The sequence below is a fragment of the Heloderma suspectum genome, chromosome 1, assembly GCF_057233095.1.
Source record: "Heloderma suspectum isolate Gila_16-S chromosome 1, 16-S_ref, whole genome shotgun sequence".
Classification (NCBI taxonomy): Eukaryota; Metazoa; Chordata; class Lepidosauria; order Squamata; family Helodermatidae; genus Heloderma; species Heloderma suspectum.
In genome coordinates, this window is record NC_139458.1 from 296,305,663 (window position 1) to 296,326,105 (window position 20,443).

Genomic DNA, 20,443 nt, shown 5'->3' on the forward strand with positions numbered 1-20,443 from the left:
TATCATGTCTCCTCTTACTCATCTTTTTTCTAAGCTAAGCCTGAGGTTCAGTTGTAGAATGTTGCAAGAATAATTTCCATTAATGATTGCTATTTGAATTTGGGAGGGTACAATCAATAGGTATGCACCTGAAAAGCTGAAGAGGCAATATATATCCTGCTTTAAATATAGAGAAGAACACAGTGTGCTGCAGAAGCCATTGTTACAATGAAAAGTCCTAGCCAGCTCTAGCAAACAGCAAAGGCTACCTATTATTTGTCTTCCCTTGGGAACAAACCCTTTCCAAATTAATTCCTTGGAACTGATTGCTACAGCACTCTGCCAACTAAGCTAAAGCCATAATGATCAACGCCGCTTGTCAGAGCATCAAATATCCCCCAGCACAAATGAGACAAAGAGAGTTAAAAAAGCAAATTCTGAAGTTAAGAAGCCTTTCCAGGGAGAGGAGATCTCTTTGACTATCAATTCAGTGCTAAGATCTTTCCTAAAGCTGCTGACTAAGCAACCAGCCACTGTGAATTTGAAAGCAGTCATCTAAAATTACCCAGGACAGCAGAAGAAATTATGTGGCTGCCTTCAGAAGGCTGGAAGCTTGAGAAAAGGAGAGACCTCCCTTGTAGGCAGGAAAGAAAAACAGACAGTGTCTATGTGGAAATAACAGGGGGGGGGGGGACTGAGCAGCAATCCAAGTGATAGTAATGTATATATACTATAGAAGACAAAGAGATGGGTTCAAAAGATTCGTGCTGGTTTAGGTCTATCAGGATGGGATAGACCTAAACAAGATCAAAGGATTCTCTTGGTAGGCTGAAAAGGTAATCAGGCAGCCAGAGTTTTAGTGGGATGTACAGCATGGGTGGGCAACTTAGGGCCCTCCAGATGTTGTTGAACTGCAACTCCCATCATCCTTCACCATTGGCTATGCTGGGTAAGGCTGATGGGAGTTGCAGTCCCACAACATCTGGAGGGCCCCAAGTTGTCCACTCTTGATGTAGAGGGATGGAAAGGACAAAAAAATGTACTTGCAATGACAGCAAGATGTTACTTCTTTGTGGAGATCAGCAAAGGAGAGGTGGAAGTGTAAAACTAGGGGCGGGGGAGGGGCTGGTTGGTTATACAGCACAATAGCTTCCAGGGGCCATAGAATAAAAAAAAATGCAATCATTAGTTGTTGATAATGTTCAACCTTTTTTCCCCCTTAGATGGATTGAACTTGATGTGAAGCAAAAAGCTGAAAAACGTTTGTCCTTCATTAAAAGGTTCAGAACAAAGCAAGGTACAGTAATTGAATGCTTACCCTGTCACCTTGAGCACCAGGCAATCCTGGAGGCCCAGGGACACCTGGGAGGCCTATGTCACCCTCAGCACCCTGTGGAAACAGTCAAAGATGGCAGAACCTTTGAGCTATTTTGAGAGTGAACAAAAGTGATAGCTGTAAAAGACAACCAGACTTTGACAAGCATGTTACACCTCCCCTATGAAGAGTAATATGCAAGGCTGATTGTAGGTTATATTGAACTGTTGCTGACAGTTTGGTATAATCTACAACAGTCAGAAACAGCAGTTCCTAGGCTTTTAATCCATCTGCTAAAAAGATTGTGCTTTTATGGTGCGGGGAATGCAGTAATCTGTCAGCCCTATAGTGTGAGCGTTCCGTTCCAACAGGGAGCTCTTTCAGACCCTGAATATTGAGACTGCACTTCTAGCAGGAACCATGTAAATGAAGTTTGAATCATTTCAAAGAAGGCATTCATGCTCACTATTTATTAATGCCAGGTAGCTGCTAGCATTTTTTTAAAGCTGGCCTCTGAGCATTCCTGCTTCTTGTAAATTAATAACACAAGTAACAGCTAATATCACTATCTTAAGCCAATACACAAAGAGGGACTTCTGCTTTTCTCCCGAATTGTAATGCATAAAAATGATGGGCTCCCAATAGTGTTTTATGGACATCAAATAACAAACTGTGATTTTTAGTACAGTCACAAGCTGAGGCGGAGAAAGTCAACAATGATCCTATTCATGTTTCATCTTTAACTTCTTGTATAAATGCTACAGATCATGAGGGGAACCATAAGCTCTTGGAAAAATAAACATATAAACTTGATGGAAGTCGACATTGGCTGCTTACCATTTTACCTGGTGGACCTGGAGGGCCTGCAGGACCTGGCTCACCTCTGCCGCCCTTTTTGGAAATAAGAAGGCATTGTTAAAGCAGAGATGCATTTTCTGAAAGCAAAATTAACCACTGTTCCTTCTCATTAATGTCTAATACTTTTCAAAATCAACTAATTTTACCAATCCCCCAGTAGCAAAAGAAGGAGGGATGCATACAAAACTGAGATGACTTGCTTTGCTATTTTCTGAGAACCCTTTTCCATGACCAAATTGGCAGGTGAGTATGTGAGTTGAGGGGAATCTGTGCAGAGTTCTGCTGCACTGTCTAGAGTGACTTGCCATAATGATAGCTGTCATTGCATAGAGTTTCCCTAACATCATTAGGCATCCCTGGCAGCTCCTTATTCAGGCATGGGAAATCTCCACATGGAAAGATTCATGGTGATCCACCTGGCAAATTGTTCTGTATGCTGGTTACCATGGGGAGAAGCCACTACACACTGGGATGGAACCAGATTTAGTCAGACTTAGAGCAGACCCATTGAAATCAATGGGACTTAAGTTAGTCATAACTAATGTAAGTCCAATTAATTTAAATGGGTCTCCTTTAAGTATAATTAAGTATGACACAACACATAGTTAAATTATGGAATTCGCTACCACAAGATGTAGTGATGGCCACCAATTCGGATAGCTTTAAAAGCAGATTAGACAAATTCATAGAAGATATGGTTATCAATTGCTACTTGTCATGACGACTATATGCTACCTCCAGCGTCAGCAACAGTATGCCTATGTTCACTAGCTACCAGGGAACATGAGCAGAAGGGTGCTCTCATGTCCTACTTGTGGGTTTCCCACAGGCAGCTGGTTGGCCACTGTTTGAACAGAATGCTGGACTAGATGGACCTTTGGTCTGATCCAGCATGGTTCTTCTTATGTTCTTATGATTAAATCTGTATCCAACCCAGAGGCTATTTCAATTGGTTTCCATCTGGAAACCATTATATGTATGAATTAAATAAATGACATTTTGCTTTACTATTGGTCCTTCAATGCTGTCTGGCCATGAAGCTGATTGTCAATTTCTTTCTTCTGTCTCAAAAGGATTTTGGGATTCTCAGCATTTCAAAGAATCGCGGAACACTTTTGAGTACATAGCTTGCACACCCTCATCAGGAAACATTGCCAAGTTTGTTTCTAAGTCTTATAAAACATTATTTGCATGGAGGCATTAATAGCTGCCTTTGGGAAATTTGAGGAAAATAAAAACCAACATGCAGCATATAACAAACCAATAATGTGCTTTTTTAATATTGCATTGTGTCACTTTTGACAATAGATTATCAGGCAATTATATGAGCAGTTATATAATCCATTGAGAAAGACATGTGATAAGAACTGACTTGACATAAAACACATAAAAAATCATAGCCTTTACTACATATTCTGGTAAAGAAACTGTAACACAACTGGATGTGGAACAATGAACAGAAAAAACATACACATAAAGTACATTTTATACCACATCTCAAAATTGCGTGAAATAACTTTTCAAGCAAGGCTCAGCTTGGAAATTTACTGAAAGTAATTAGGTATCCTAGAGGGATCAAAAGAACTCAGAATGGAGATAAATTTCCAGTCGCTGCTTTTAGAAAGTGCTTATGCTGTTAGTGTGAGAAAAGGCTTTCACAGAATGATGCAAATGCTTAAAAAAAACTTTCTGTGACCCAGAAAATTCATTAATCTTTTCCATAACTTTAGCTACGCTTGTAACATGATTATTATACATGCCTCTATATTTCAGATTCAAGTGAAAATAATCAAAATTAGAATAAGCTTGAAAACCATTTAACAGCACAACTGTATGCACGTTTACCTGTGTTTGCTATATTAAATGAGGTTTTCTCCCAGGTAAGTATTCATAGTATTGCAGCCTTACTCTGTTCCCACAAGCGTTATATCTGACTAATGTGCAACTGAAGGAATCAATTTTCATTACAGGTATTTTGTGGTGGGAAAATAAAGATCTTTAGGTGGTAGTAGTTTAAGGGGCTTTTTAAAAAGGCCTGCTATACACCAACATCTTATGATGTTTCAATAAAACTAAAATGAAGGAGAAATCTGCTTTTATAATGTTGTGCATTATGTGAACTTATTTCAGCCAATACATTGGCTTGCTTCAAAAGTAATGTGACACCATATTTTGGTGCTCCAAGAACGAGCCTACAGCACGTCTTGGGCATGTACATTCCTTCCTTTCCTTGCACACTTTAAGTCCCTTCCTTCCTGATTTGTGTCATAGGGGTGCATCACACGGAGCTTTTTTCCTTCTATTGAGATGGCTCTGTCACAGACGTTTCTGGGATCTTTGGATGACACCATGACCCTCCAGGGTGTCTCCCGCCATTTTCCCCAGCCTCTCTTGTGTTTTCCCCAAACGCAAAAAATTTAATATTTTTCCCAGCCCACAGAACAGGAGTGCCATGACCTCCACATGAAATTCTCCCATAGCGGAAGAAACTGCTCTAGCTGCCTGCTGTGGGTGTTTGTTTTCGGTTGCTGGGGGCGTAGTCAGGATTACGAAGGCATTGAGGATGGGAGTGGGGCATGCAGGAGCAGATTTGACAGGGCAAGAATCGCCTGCCGATTGCATCTCCTGCCTCTGCATTTCTCAATCAGGGGGAGAAGAGGGTAAAATGCCTCCCTGCAACGAAGGGAGACACATCTGATCCTCCACCCCACCAAGCTCAGAAGCAATGTCATCTGTTGTTTCAGAGCACCCTATTAAGTTCAGTGGGGCTTACTCCCAAGTAAGTGTGCCGAGGGTTGCAGACCTACAGGGTGATCTTATGTCTACTCAGAAGTAAGTCCCATTGCGTTCAATGCGGCTTACTCCCAAGTAAGTGTGCTCAGGATTGCAGACTTATACCATGGTATTATCTCTACTCAGAAGTAAGTCAGAGGTTTCTTGGGGGCTGCAAGAAAACAGTACAGCAGAAGTTGAGCTACGAAAACAAGACTCCCTCCACGCCCCCGCTCCTTTGCACATATGCCAAGGAGGGAGGAAGGCACTCCCTCAGTTCAAACCACGTAGCTGCCATGTAAAGAAGCCCTTCCTAATCCCGCAAAGAAACCAAAAGCGGGAAGCTCAGGAAAGGACGTGGGTTTTTGTGCGGGGTTTGCTTAATGTAGAAACACCCAAACAGTAGTTTGCCATTACTTCAAAGTGGCAAACTATGGATTGCACTTGCCGTGCAAATCATGATTACAATATAAACCAGTGCAGGCACAAACCATAATTTTCTGGTTCACATGCAATGGCAAACTACAGTTTAACACAAACCAGGGAGAGAGAAAATCACAGCACTCAAGAGGAGGAGGGAGCATATGAGCCCAAGGTCTGTTCTAGCTGATTTATTCATAGCATTAATCAATCATGATTTGGAACTACATCTGAACTAAACCACTGAATTATGAATGACTCATCTGTTTTCAGATGTTAAAGTCTACATAGCTGTCCTACTGTAGAGAGAGGCAGGCTTTTTCTTGCAAAGCCAGTGGGGATATGGATGCACATTTGGATGTGCAGCTGCATAACCAAGCACATCTGGGCCCAACTAAACTGGAAGGATGTATCTTTTTGATACATCAGGGATTTGGGTCTACTAAATAATGCATGTGGTTAGCTGCATGCAACTTGGGCTGGATTTTACTCAGAATCCACCCGAGCCTCAATCCACATGTGTGTTTTTGAGATGGTGGTGAATTCAGCATTTCCTTTCCATGGGGAGAGACATTTGCTTGAAATACTTCCCTATGAACATTTTTCAAAAGTTGCCACCTCTGTAAACACTGGGGGCTTTCCACATGGGTGCCCAGTCACACAAATGCCTCCTCATTATGTTTTGACCTTACCACCACAAAAACACATAGGAATTCATCCTTGTTTTATTAACCTGGGATGGATTCGGAGAATGCCCTAGAATGCAATTGCAAGATATCATGTGTGCAGGAGGGCTTTCCTATTGTTGGTTATGGGAAGGGGAATAATCTTGAGCATAGATTTTAGGCCACTGGGGCCATGGGAGTAAAGATATAACGTCTTCTTCCCTACTCTGTCCCTGGCCTATTTTGAATATATATGTTTGCCTCCTTTCCCTTCTTCCCGGGCACAATTCAAGGTGCCTTTGTTTTTAGAAACTTTTATTAAGATCTTTACAGCACGGACACTTAGGGTGCAATCCTATGCATGTTTGGACAGAAACAAGTCCTACAACTCCCAGCATTCCCTAGCTAATGCTGGGAGTTGTAGGACTTTTTTCTGTCTAAACATGCGTAGGATTGCATGCTTAGTCACTCTGAGCAGCTGCCCCACAATAGCAGCACCCCCTTCCTCTAGAGACTTGTCAGAGTCCAAATTAAAGCACTGTCCATAAACTTTCTAAAACCTTTCTGTTTTAAGGGAATAGGTATGTTGCTTTTTTAGGGAGGCGTCATATATCAGTGAGTGCACAGATCATGCGTCATATATAGAAGTGCAGATCCAATTCTCTGCATTGCCATTAAAAAAATTTTTTTAGCAGCAGCAGGGCAAGCAAACATCTCTGCTTCCGACCTGCTGTCAATCAGGATTGGCAGGGCTAGGTGAGATGGGCCACTGTGTCTCAGTCTGCGTAGAGCATCCACTCAGATCACTCCATCTTCTAAGAAAGTGTATTATCACAGGTTATGTCTGACATTTTGGAGTTTAAAAATGGATACTTTGGAGCAATTCAGCATAAAGGCAAGTTTTAAAAGACTGAAACCACAAATGTAGTACGGTAATAATCTGGAGCAATTTCCATAATGTGTGTGAAGCAAAGCTGACAATCAACTTGCAAAGAAATTATGGAACGTATTTTTATTTGCAGCGTTATGAGATAAACTCTATTGTAGTGATTTGACAAATGGGAAGCTATGATTTCCTCCATTTTTCTATTGAAAACAGAAAGAGTTCATACAACAAATACATTATTATTTTTTAGCCTTAGCCAAAAAAAAAGAAAAATATATATTTTTAAAAAGTAAATACATGTTTGCATCTGTAATATATATTTACATATATTTAAATATATATTTAAAAATATATATTTTTAAAAAGTAAATACATGTTTGCAACTTTCACTCCTCTTCCTAGTGCTGGCTGAGTGGCTTTGCACACCGCCTACAAGACACATCAAGCCAGGAACTCAGCCGCTCTCCCCAGGGTCAGCCACTGGCTTCATGTGGTGCCCGCATGGGGATGACTCTTACAATGTAAGAATTGCTAGCGCTGTTGATTAGCTTATTGAGGAAATGCATGCTGACTAAGACTGCAACCCTATGCCCTCTTAGCTGGGAGTAAGAAACCCCATTAGATATAGTACGACACTTCTGAGCAAACATGCATAGGATTGGGATGCATGGCTACAATCTTGTGCCAACTTAATTACACAGGCATAGGTCCCATTGAAATAATGGCTTACTTCCAAGCAGACATGGTTAAGATTGATTTGTGAATTGAGATATAAGGTAACAATCAGTATAAAACAGAGTGTAAAAAAAATAGTAGTATTTTCTCCAAATTTTTCATGAAAAGTATGGCAAGATAGAATTGTAGAATGTTTTGCACTTTTGTCAACTTATACAAAACAAAGGAAATATCTGTTAGATATCTTGGTGATCACTGGAACAACAGACACAGAGAAAGAACCCCTCAAAGTTTAACCTGATTACACTGTTTCCAACATTTACAGTGGGGGGTTGCTAATAATTAACCCAGCATGACAGCTCCGGTTTCTATGGACTGCTGATTTTATGAACATTTACTTGCATTTTATAGGATTAAAAGCATAGTTTAGAAGATTATCTTGCATGATCCAGTTAGGAAACTGCTCAGTTTTTAATTAATGGAGAACTGTCCGAAAACATACATGCAGGCATCAGCACAGAGAGAAGAATTTTGGAAAAAGTCAATTATATCCAAATGAGTCCTGCTCAAAGCTACTAATGGTTTGCAATTGTTGTAAATAACTTAGAGCATATCTGAAGAAGCCATTGAGCTACTAGCTAGAGCTTAAGGAAGAAAAGAGGCTGCAAACAAATGTTCCCTTGAAGGTATAAAACCCATTCTACAAAATGTACTTTTGCATGCATCACACCATAAGGCACAGTGGTTTTCAGAAAAGCTGCAGGCAAGTTCCAGCTGTTAGCTCCCCCCACCTTTCTTTATTTAGACTAACACAATCTTCTCCAACCTGGAGCCCTCCAGATATGTTGGACTACAACTCTCATAATCTCCAGCCAACATGGCTAATGGTTGGGGGTGCTGAGAATTGCATTCCAGCACATCTGGAAAGCACCAGTTTGGTGCAAGTTGGACTAGAAGAATCCCCACTGCAGGTGTGTATTAGAAGTCCTATCCGGAAGCCGCATATAACACTATTTAATAAATCTGTTACATTCCAACGTTTTCATGGAGTTTGAATGAGAAACCAAGGCTCAACAACATACCTAGAACGTGTTTTATTAGTACAACACTTTTATACTAGGTTGGAGAACGTATGAGGCACTGGCTTCTACGACAAGGAAATGATTAGAGAAACAGAATGAGTAAGAGGCACTGCAACAATAGATCTTCTTCAAGGACTGCCTGTTCCCAATGGAACCTGCCTGTGTCTTAAGATCTCCTGGTGAGTACCTTCTCTCCACTTACTGAGATCTACTGAGTGGGGACTGGAGAATAGGCCTGTTCTGTAGTGACACCCCAGTGGTGGAATCCCCTCCCTACCTCTGTAGACTGGGCGCCTGAGCTCATGATGTTCTTTCAGTGTTTAAGGTGTTTTATTGCTGCAGTTTTATTGGAATTTTACTGATGCTTTATCCAATTTTATTGTTTTCTGTTGCTGTGTGCCTTACTTTTAATGTGTAAAGTGGGGAATGGAAAGAAAGAAGGGCAGAGCAATCCTAAGTGGAGTGGGAAGAAAAACAGACAGACTAGACCATCTGTCACATCCAAAGCTCTGCCAGCTCCTCACCACCACCCCCAGGGTGCGGGGGGGGGGTTGTTTAGCAAAAACATACCCAGTAGATCTTCCATTTTTAGAAACCACCATCCCCAAGGAGTGGGGTGGGGGGAACCTATGCCAGCTCCAGGCTGGTGTAGTTACCAGGCCTAACCCTGGAGCTCTTCAGAGGAGTGAGGGGCTTTGGATCTAGCAGATGCAAGGCTGTCCCTTTTCCCAAAATGCCCCATTTTGGGGACTACAACCAGTGGAAACACTGCCAGCTGTAGGTCTAAGCCCATGGAGACTTCTGCAGGGTGCATGCCATTCCACCAAATGACAGGTACTTCCATCGCATCTTAACCCCTCCAACCAGCAGTTCTGTGGGTTAGGGTTGTTCTCTTAGCTCAACAGATGCTAGTAAAGACAGACAGGGGGCGGGGAAAGAGAAGTAACCCAGACAGAAGAACTTTCTGAAAGAGGAGATCTGGGGATTATGACAATCAGGTTGGCCCTCCGTCAGCCCATTCATCCTCATTCCCTCTATAGAAGCCCACTACCACTAAAAAGGACATTGGCTATGCCACATTCGTGACAGGATGCCACAATAATCTACAGTCAGAGACAGAAATATCGGAACAAGGATAACTGTTTCGGCAGTTGGCCTCTGTACACCACCACATTGAAGTTGAAAGGAAACACACCCAGATGGGAGCGAAGTCAGGACTTTCAGCTGTAATACAAGGGGTTTGACAAAAGTGGGGCACTAACCATTCAGGAAGTACAGCCAGTGGCATACACACACACCCATCGTTGGTCGCTCATAAGTAATGGAACAAACCAACATCATTTCAAACTTAAGGATCACCTTTAATACCTGGATGAAAATCCTTTGCACCCAATGACTGCCTGAAGTCTGGAACCTACGGACATGGCCAAATGCTGAGTTTCCTCCCTCGAGATGCTTTGCCAGGCCTTTACTGCAGCTGCCTTCAGCTGCTGCTTGTTTGTGGGTCTTTCTGCCTTCAGTCTTGTCTTCAGTAAGTGAAAAGCATACTCTATTGGGTTGAGAATAGATGACTGACTTGGCCATTGAAGAACATCTCACTTCTTTGCCTTCAGAAACTCTGGGGTAGCTTTTGCTGTATGTTTTGGGTCATTATCCATCTGCAATATGAAGCGGTGTCCTATCAGTTTGGCAGCATTTGGCTGAATCTGAGCAGAAAATATAGCCCTATACACTTCAGAATTCGTCCTGCTGCTTTTATCAGCAGTCAGGTCATCAATAAACACCAGTGACCCGGTTTCATTGGCAGCCATACATGCCCATGCCATAACACTGCCTCCACCATGTTTGACAGATGATGTGGTATGCTTTGGATCATGAGCTGTTCCTTTCCTTCTCCATACTGTTCTCTTCCCATCATTCTGGTACAAGTTCATCTTGGTTTCATCAGTCCAAAGAATCTTATTCCAGAACTGGGCAGGCTTTTGTAGGTGTTTGCTGGCAAAGGCTAATTTGGCCTTTCTGTTCTTGAGCGTTACCAGTGGTTTACACCGTGTTGTGAAGCCTCTGTATTTACATTCATAAAGCCATCTCTTGACTGTAGATGTTGATAATGACATGCCTACCTCCGCAAGAGCGTTCCTGAACTGGCTAGATGTTGTGAAAGCGTTCCTCTTCACCATGAGCAGAATTCTGCAGTCATCCACTTTAGTTATCTTCCGTGGTCTTCCAGGCCTTTTGCTGAGCTTGCCAGTTAATTCCTTCTTTTTCAGGATGCTCCACACCAGTGGTTCTCAACCTGTGGGTCGTGACCCCTTTGGGGGTCGAACAACCCTTTCACAGCGGTCGCCTTAGACCATCACTACGACAACTTGGAAGGGCTCAGCTGGGTGGATTACAGCTAGCCCGGTGGCTCTGACGGGGCGCGCTGCGCGTCTCGCCAACGCGACGCTTACAATACGCTCAGCTCCGATGGCGAGTGGTGGAGGCGTCGGGCCAATGGCGAGCTGCCGCCCCCGAGGGGGCTTTTCTGCCCGCCCCCGCTGGCTTCTCTCTCCCTCGCCACCCCACTCCCGTCTCGCCTCGCTCTCGTCTCTTCACTACACAAAGGCGTCGCTGTTGTGTCCCGCTGCTCCGGGGTGAGCTCGGAGGGGCGCCAGGCGCTGGATGGGACCGGTGGGGTTTCATGGCAGGCTTCGTGGGCAGGCTTTGCAAGAGGCCCAGGGCTTGCCTCCGACCATGTGAAGAGTTCCGGAGACGGGCCTATCCAGGAGGCGAGAGAGGATAGGGATGGGGATGAGGAGTTCGGTCTTGAGCCAACCCTTCGAGGTTAACCGTCAAAAGAAGCCCAGAATCTTTGGGTAAAATCCAACTAAAGCCCTACTTAAGGTAGACACATTGAAATGAATGGGACTGACGTTCATAGAATCATAGAATAGTAGGGTAGGAAGGGTCCTATAAGGCCATCGAGTCCAACCCCAAGGTAGTCATGACAGTTTTAAGTCCCGTTCATTTAATGGGTCTACTCTAAGAAGGGCTATAGTTGGATTTTATCCAGAGTTGCCCAATTGCCCAGTTGTGGATTTTGAAGTTATTGCCTGGCTTCCCGCCCCTGTCTTGGCCTTTTACGTAAAGAGAGGAACGGTGTCTCTGAGCATGTGCAGAGTTGCAGCTGTGAGAAGATGCAGAGTGGGCCTCTTGATCATGTGCAAAGGTCTTGGGCATGTGCAAAATGGCCCTGTTGGAAGGGAACACTGGAGAGGCAGTCAAATGGGGTGAGTGAGCTATTTATTGGTGTCATTAAGGCTGCAATTAAATGTGTGCTTATGTGGGAGTAAGCTTACCTGACAGTAAGCCCCTATTGAACTGACAGCGGGGCTCACTTCCTGGGCAGGACCAAGGTATTTGGGTGCCTGAAGCAGAAAATCCAAACATAATTCTTCCTGCTACCAAATTCATGCTAACATGGGACCTGACCCACCAAGACATGCTCCTGCACAAGCCCCATTGAAAGTGCAAGTGCTTTCAGTGTGGGGCACACACAGGGGAACGCCCTGGTGGATTGTGCGCCAGAGATCAGACCATCTGCCTCCAACTGCTGTGTGTGTTTTAGTTTATAAAGTTTTATAGTAACTTTCAGTTTTTTAAGGGAGCAATGACACAAAGCAAATGGCAAGACGTGGGGTGAGGGAGTAAGGGAGAAGGAAAAGGAAAAGACCGGGAGGAGAACATAAAGATGCAGAGGGATAAAATCATACCATCAGAGTTGGAATGAACTCTGGTCCAGGGATGGGGAACTGTTCTGGCCCCAGGGGCCAGATTGCCTCCTGGGACAACCTCTGGGGGCAGGATGATGTTGGGGTGGGCTCACTCTCTCCTGAAGCCCCACCTCCTTTCTCCACAGCCCCCACTCCTGACATCTTTAACTGCTCAGAGATATTTTTTAAAAATATGATAAGCGATAAATAAATCTATGAAATAAATAATAAAGAAACAATCAAAGTCTCTTTTTCCATGTGTTGAGAATATGATGAGGTGCTTAGCCTTCCCCAATCTGGTGCCTTCCCAATGTGTTGCACAGCATCTCCCATCATCCCCAGCCAGCTTGGCCAACTGAACAGGCTGGGGATGCTAGGAGTTGTTCAGCACAACAGGCAAGCAGCAGGTTGGGGAAAGTGGCCTAGATAGAAGGTGAGTCTCTTTCACCACAGAGGATGTCTTTCATCCTGCCGAGATCCCTAATCAAGCGGGGAGATACCTAATCAAGGAGGAGGCTCTTGGACTTCCCGACCCAAGTGTCTTATTTTCTGACCATCTTGAATTCCACCAGCTGAGTTCATGCCTGATCTGATGGGTTATGTAAGTTGTAGATGCTGTCTGCTCCTCTCCAGTCCAATACTCCAGTCCCAATTTGGGGTTGTTATAGTAAGACTATTACCCATGCTACACCATGCTTCAAGACAAAATTTCATTTATTTGTAATTAGAAATAAATATTTCACAATATATAATTACATATTGGTTTTGTGATTAATCACTATGCTTTAATTATGTTCAATTTGTAACAATGAAAATACATCCTGCATATCAGATATTTACATTATGATTCATAACTGTAGCAAAATTACAGTTATGAAGTAGCAACGAAAATAATTTTATGGTTGGGGGTCACCACAGCATGAGGAACTGTATTAAAGGGTCGCGGCATTAGGAAGGTTGAGAACCACTGCTCCACACTGTTATATTGGCCACTCCCAATGTTTTTGCTATCTCTCTGATGGGTTTATTTGTTTCCTCGGCCTAATGATGTCCTCCTTCCCTCACACGGACACTTCTTTGGACCTCATGTTGGGAGTTCCAGTGAACAGCTACCAAATGCAAATGTAACACTCAGAACCACCTCCAGGCCTTTTATCTGCTTGATTGGTCATGGGGTACCCAGGAAACAGGCCACACCTGGCCATGCAGCTGCTTGTCAGCCATTTGTTCCTTACTTATGAGCCACCAACGATGGGTGTGTGTGTATGCCACTGGCTGTACTTCCTGAACGGTTAGTGCCCCACTTTTGTCAAACCCCTTGAATTACAGCTGAAAGTCCTGACTTCGCTCCCATCTGGGTGTGTTTCCTTTCAACTTCAATGATGTGGTGTACAGATGTGGTGGTGTATAACTGCCAAAACAGTTATCCTTGTTCCAAAATTTCTGGCCCTGACTGTATATGATGGTGTTACCTATTTATGTCTTTAGAAAAATTGTTTAAAAGTACCCATTTCTACATTTGCAGACATAATGGAGTAACATGTGTTTTGCTAATTCTCTACTAAAAAGCTAGAAACACAGAAATATGTGATGTGATCATAGGAAACAATGTACCTTTGAAGTATAGTTCTGTATCATCACTTCTGTATTTACTGATGCTTTTAACAGTCCCTTTAGCCCAGGCAACGATGAAAGGTTTCAGCCATTTTATCTTCTATTAACTGCCAACTGGCATTATTTTGAGCAGTCCTGCCTACCCAGTGAGATGTGATAATGACATCACAGTGATGTAACAATGACATTACAGTGATTAACAAAACTCGCTTTGTATGATTTCACAGTAGTACAGCTGGCAGTGGCAGTACAGAGGGATTTTTTCTCAGCCATATCAAGAGCTTATAAGGACCATACACACTGCAGTTCTCCCTGGCTTCCTGAAGGCTGCAGAAAAGGGGTGGCAGGTTGGGAGAAGCCTGCAGGCTGTAAGTCAGCCTTCCCCTTGATGCCCTCCAGATGTTTTGGACTACAACTCCCATCAGCCCCAGCCAGCATGGCCAATGGTAAGGAATGCTGGGAATTGTCGTATGAAACATCTGGAGGACACCAGCATGGAGGAAGCTGCTGTAAATCATCCTAATCCAGCCTTGACTAAGATGACAGATGAGCTCTATGCACTCATTCTCTGCCATAAAGAATATTTAACACTCAATGAGATGCATTTGGGACCTTGTTTAGAGTTTACTGAGCCTTTTTTTTTTTTAAGAGAAAGACTTGGTTAACATTTTTGTTCTCTCTTTCCTTTTCCAGTATCTTTTCTTGCCCTTAGTAAAACCTCTGAGCTAAGAATGTCTTTGAAATATCTATAGTCAGAGATGCCAGTAACAAGAACACGAATTGTTTCACAAAAGCATCCTGTGCCCCCCAATTAGATCCTGGTTTATCCTGTCACCTAGTAAAGGCGATCAGCTACCTGGGTGTTTGTGGGGCAGCTGAGGGGTTGGAGCTAGCACAATACTCAGATGGCTTCTCAATAATGATAAAGGTGTGAATGTGCAGTCAGGAGACACACAAGCTGCTTCAGCCTGTAGCAGTGCAGGTGGAATTCAGCCCAAGCTCACACACACACACCCCAAATCTGTGGAACTGTGTGAAAAGGCCTTTGGTTCCATGAAAACTCTACGTGATGTGGATGTACCTGTGTGCAAAATAAGGTTCTAGCTGCAGACTGAGATTTGGTTGGATTGTTTTAATTCACTGCAGAGTTTTGGGGCTGAGGTCATTTGTACTATAAATCAGCATGCACTGCAAATGTGCATGGTTAATGCAGGTCTGAAAGAAATTGCTATGGAAGTTAAGAGTCTACATAACAGACAAGCAAAATGAATCATTTTTGTACAGACATTATTTCTTCCATTGTCAGCCTGAAAATCCAGAACCTAATACAGAGAGCAGAACAAGTGAACTTACTGGTGGGCCTCTGGGTCCGATTGGTCCTTGTACTCCCTGTGGCCCTTGATCTCCCTGTTTGCGGGGTTAGAAGAACAGAACATGCTTGAAAACTGATTCTGCACAAAATGCAAACATTTTAGTACAAATAAAACTAAAAATAGGAAACTTGAGATAGAAATTATCTTACAGGTTTACCCGAATTCCCCATCAAGCCAGGTATCCCAGGAGGGCCCGCATTACCCTGTTGGAGAGAAAGGAGGTTAGCTAAATTAAAGCAGGTACCACTTTCATGCCATTTCAGTAGAGCTACATGAAAATGAGCAAGCTAAAATACATTTAAAAGAATACACCACAAACTTTGAGCTCTCTCTCTCTTTTCTATTCATTTTCTACTCCCATTCCCACCCCAAGACATCTCCTGACATCTCCTTCATCAATGCTCGCTAATAGCAATGCTAGCAAAATAATTCTCTGCTTGTGTCTTTCCTGAATTATTTCCCACCTCATTCAAACCCTTAGAAAATAGTTCATTCTTCCTGTATAATAAGTCATATACTTTCTTTCCAATCCAGTCCTATGGTAAAATCCAGAAGCAGACCATAACTTAAAAATTGCTGTTATTTCTACATGTCCTTCTTTCTTCGTAGCTCAACATTCCCTGATCTTTTCATTGTTTCTTATATGCTATATATCCTATGACCCATGGGACAGTCCACTGTATCTGCTTCTAAGCAAGCTTTAAAAAAAACAAAAACCTTATTCCAAACCTCTAAACATATTGCCCTTTATTTTTGTCATCCCTTCTAGTCAGCATTAAAAACAGTATTCCCAAATAGTCATTTTTCTCCTCATTTTACTTCCATAACCTTCCTCCTCCCCCCATTTCCTCCCCAGCCTGCAATTGGGTACTTCCTTTGTTTGATATCTCTATTGGGTCTCTTATCACTAAATTAGTAAGATTTGCAGATCAAGACAGAGGTAGGGTGGTGTCGAGCTGGAGGCAGCCATACAAAAAGAGGTCAGGGGAGCACTATGGCAGAGGAAGGGCTTTATATGATGAGCAGAGTCACGGTAACTTCTGATATTTTCACTGCATTTGGCTGGTTCTGGTGCCAGTACCAAAGGGAAGCACAAAATCAAGTCCAAGTACTGTTTGTATTGAATATATTTCTGAGATTATGGCAGCAATAATAGCTACTTGTACTAAGGGTGATCCCAGAAATAGGCCCATTAATGGAAACAAGGCAGAGTAAGCACAGTATTGTGGCTAGCATGTTGGATTTGCACCATGGAGACCTGGGTCCAAATCCCTACTCAGCGATGATGCTTTCTGGGCTAATTTCTCTCTCTTTCCTTATCTACCCCACAGGATTGTTGTAAGGATAAAATGGGGTACGCTCATGCATGCTGCCCTGAACTCCTTGGAGAAAGAGCGGAATACAAAATCCACCTGTAACAGACTAAAGTATTTCCCAAATTGCCTGGAACATTTTACCTTTAGGCCAGCAACACCTTTTGCTCCAAGAGAGCCAGGTAAACCCTAAAAAACAAACAAACAAAAAAACCACACACACACACACATTTTTAACATGACTGAAATGTTCTATATAGTTATAATTTCTTGCCGTAAAGGTTTTAAAGCTATTTACTCTGTAACAATTTTCTGACATGCTACAAATACTCATTAACAAAGCCTCACAATCCCAGCTCACCAGCAATATAAGAAAAATTAGTCATTACCTCAATAAAATAAGCCAAAATGGAGCAAAAGGTTGCATGGTACATTAGCATGCTTGCCTTAATCTAGCCCTAGCTGCACATACTGATGCCTGACCGGCACCGCCAAAGAGTGAATGGGGATGTGCATTTAGATGAATATCAAACAGAAAGTAATGCTGAGCAGACAGACGACACTTGCATTTGCACATGCACAAGAAGTCTATCTGTACAGCATCACTCTCAGTTTGATGTGCATCCATATTCTGGTGCTACAAGTAGGACCTGTAACAAACTGTTGCAGTGTGGAGTGCTCCTGTTCAGGGTTCCAGCTAAGCAGCTGTTCCCTTTTCCAGGATACTCCACTCCATTCCCCTCAGTCTTCCATTTTTAACCCCAACAGTCAGTCAGCACTCTGTGGGCACTGAGCATGCTCAGTCCTCATTGGACTGTTTTGGTGTATGTGTCCCCCGAGGGACGGGGGTGTTCCCTACAGTTTTTTTGTCCTCCTGCAAATCTTGGACCTCCCCTAACCATGCTGATACCTCCCTTTTGTGCATGGATGATGCCATTTTGGGTACATAAGGATAAGCTCTCAGAGAATAAGTTCTGTACTAGTATATAGGATTAATCATGAATAGTGGTGAACAACTAGAGCTCAATTGGGGCATATGTGCAAAAAGAGGGAGCACCAACTCCAAGGCAGACTATACAAGGTATAGTTCTTTACAGCCCATGGCCCTGGATTCCAACGGTTCCCATGTGCACTGCTCCACTCCATCTAATAATTTCACATAGATTCATGTAAAGCAATATGCAGATATTTCCCCTGTTGAAATGAATAGGGAAGCCCTGGTAAGTAGGTGAGTTTCAAATGAATAGCAGCGTTCCCTCAACCTATTATAAATTATAAATATTCTGTATCAGAGGAATGTCTCCTGTAGTGTTGGGCCTTCTGTGAGTGTGCCAAGTTATGACAGAAAATGGCTCAATGTATGCAAATCCATAGTGGTGGGGAATCAACCAAGGCCCATGTGATTAACCACCCCTTGGCCCCTCAACAAACTAGTGTGAATACCTCTTAAGTACATGTTTAAGTTGATTCCTGATTAGAAAATTTCAAAAGCATGAATGAAATTGCATCAGTTTTATTTCTAACAAAACTGACAGCTAGAAACAGAGGCCAGTTTTGAGTGGCAGCAACTCCCTTGCAAGAAGCATGGATTTGCAGGCATGGAAGTGGCACAAAGTTCATCTCGAGTAGCGTTCCCCAAACTGGTGGCTTCCAGATGTGTTGCACTGCAACTCCCATTCTTTCTAGCCAGCATGGCCATTGGCCATGTAGGAAAGCATCAGGATCAAACAAAAATCCTTGACATGCACTTCAGTAGCTTTAAAAAAAAATCACAGCTGTAATATGTTGGAACTTACCCTCATCATATGCAACTAACAGCATTTATGAGCTGTGAGCTTTTCTACACAAAGTTTTTAATCAGCTGTTAATCTGCTGTATCTATTTCAGTACCACTACAGAACTGAGATCCGAGCACCAAAGAGCATTTTCTTTGCTGCTTTTCCACTACATAACCTCTAGGTGGCTCTGTGGTATAGCAGAATAGTGCAAATACACAAGAGGAAATAGCGCTTTCTTTTGCTGTCTCAATTAAACGCTACATTTTACCTGCTCTAAAAAAAAATCAACAAAAATGATGGTTAGACACAGAAGCAAACATGGAGGGTCAACTAAAGAACCTGTAAACAACAGTGAGTAGGGAAAGTTGAGTGCACGATAAATGCCTCATGTAGAAAAGCCCTTAAAGATTCCACTCCCCAAGGCTTCCCTGGTCTTTCCCTACCATGCACAAGCTGTCATTACAGAAAATGTAAGCTCACTCACTAAGCAACTGGCTTCTGTTTGTCCTGGAAATGTAATTGTGTTTTAATTTTAAATGCAGAAGACACTTACTGGCAGTCCCTGAGCTCCTATATCACCCGGAGGGCCTGGTTTGCCTGGTTCACCCTGAAAGAAAATGTTTGCATTAATCTAATGAAAATTGTTGTTAGAGAAACTTATTTTTTTGAACAGCAAGAACTAGTATATTTCTACAGGTAGCCATCTAATACAGAACCATGCAAAGAGTATGTTAGGTTATGGGTGGGTAGCCATCCCATGGGTACAAATGCAACTGATAAGAAAATTGGGGAGGGGCCAACACTAATATAAATGAATCCAATATCTGTTTGTGGTTCTTGAAATGTGTCAGGCAAAACAAACAGATATTGGAGTATTTTCTGCAATGTATCATTTTTCAGCACCTGTACAAAAGCCACCTCAGCCCAGGGCATACTGAAGGGAAGGCAGAGGCTCTACAGTGAAATATTATTTATTAATTTGCACTTTAGATAGTAGTTGGGACCTAACCAAGAGTTTCTAGGGCTCTAGCCAGCACAGGTAAATATATAAGGCTTACAAAGTTCACTTCCTGCCAGCACAGGTAAATATATAAGGCTTACAAGGTTCACCACCGACAGGGATCCACCATTCCCTCCCCACACACAAACCGCCAAAGAATGAAGAAGTGCCATGACTGAGTGGAGTAAGAAAAATGGGAATTTACCTATCGAGGTAATTTCCCTATCAAAGGAAATTAATGTTTGTGAAGAATTAATTGAAGGGGAAATGAAGGGGGTGCTTAATTGGGGGGATCTCTGTGGGACTTGAGTGGTAATTCAGCATTTGGCATAAGACATAAGAAGATCCATGCTGGGTCAGATCAAAGTGCCATCAGGTTCCGCATTCATCTTTCAGCAGGGGCCAGGCAGATCCTTCCAGCAAACCCACGAACAGATCATGATTGCCCTCCCCTGTTGTCTCTCCCCAGAATCATCTGTTATTGAGAAGTAAGCTACCTCTAAACAGGGCAACTCCATTCAGCTATCCTAGTGACTGAACTAAGAACACCTGTCTTCCATGGATTTGTCAAATTGTTTTGATGGCTTTTTAGCAGATAAGGCAGTATATAATTGTTAATAATAAATAAAATAAATATTGGCCATCATCACACTTTGTGGTATGAATTGTGCAAGTTAATTATGCATTGTGTGATGAAGAAGCCATGATTGCTGAATTCCTTTAAGAGGCTGGTAGCCTGGAATCCTCCCCATTTTTGTCTCTGGAAACATGGGAAGTCCAGAGGTGGGGCTACAGAAAGAGCAATTCAGAGCATGGAGCAATTCAGAGCAAGTCCCACCAGAATACTGCAGTAAATTATGGGTCAATGGGATGGGTCATTTTTGGAAGGGAAATTATTTTGTGTGTGTGCTGTCTGTGGCTCAGGCCCTGCCTCTGCTCCAGTTTGTGACTTTCATAT

The 20,443-nt window shown here is 42.7% G+C and overlaps 1 protein-coding gene across 1 annotated transcript in view; it reads right to left on the reverse strand.

Annotated features, from left to right (window-relative positions):
* Positions 1-20,443, reverse strand: part of COL9A1 (collagen type IX alpha 1 chain) — a 116,733-nt gene that overhangs the window by 39,924 nt on the left and 56,366 nt on the right. Inside the window, exons 25-30 of the mRNA XM_084813598.1 lie at positions 19,039-19,092; positions 16,852-16,896; positions 15,544-15,597; positions 15,375-15,428; positions 2,132-2,185; positions 1,298-1,369 (exon numbers count right to left, since the gene is read on the reverse strand). Of these exons, the coding sequence (XP_084669724.1) occupies positions 1,298-1,369; positions 2,132-2,185; positions 15,375-15,428; positions 15,544-15,597; positions 16,852-16,896; positions 19,039-19,092 (333 nt within the window). The remainder of the gene's footprint in view (positions 1-1,297; positions 1,370-2,131; positions 2,186-15,374; positions 15,429-15,543; positions 15,598-16,851; positions 16,897-19,038; positions 19,093-20,443) is intronic.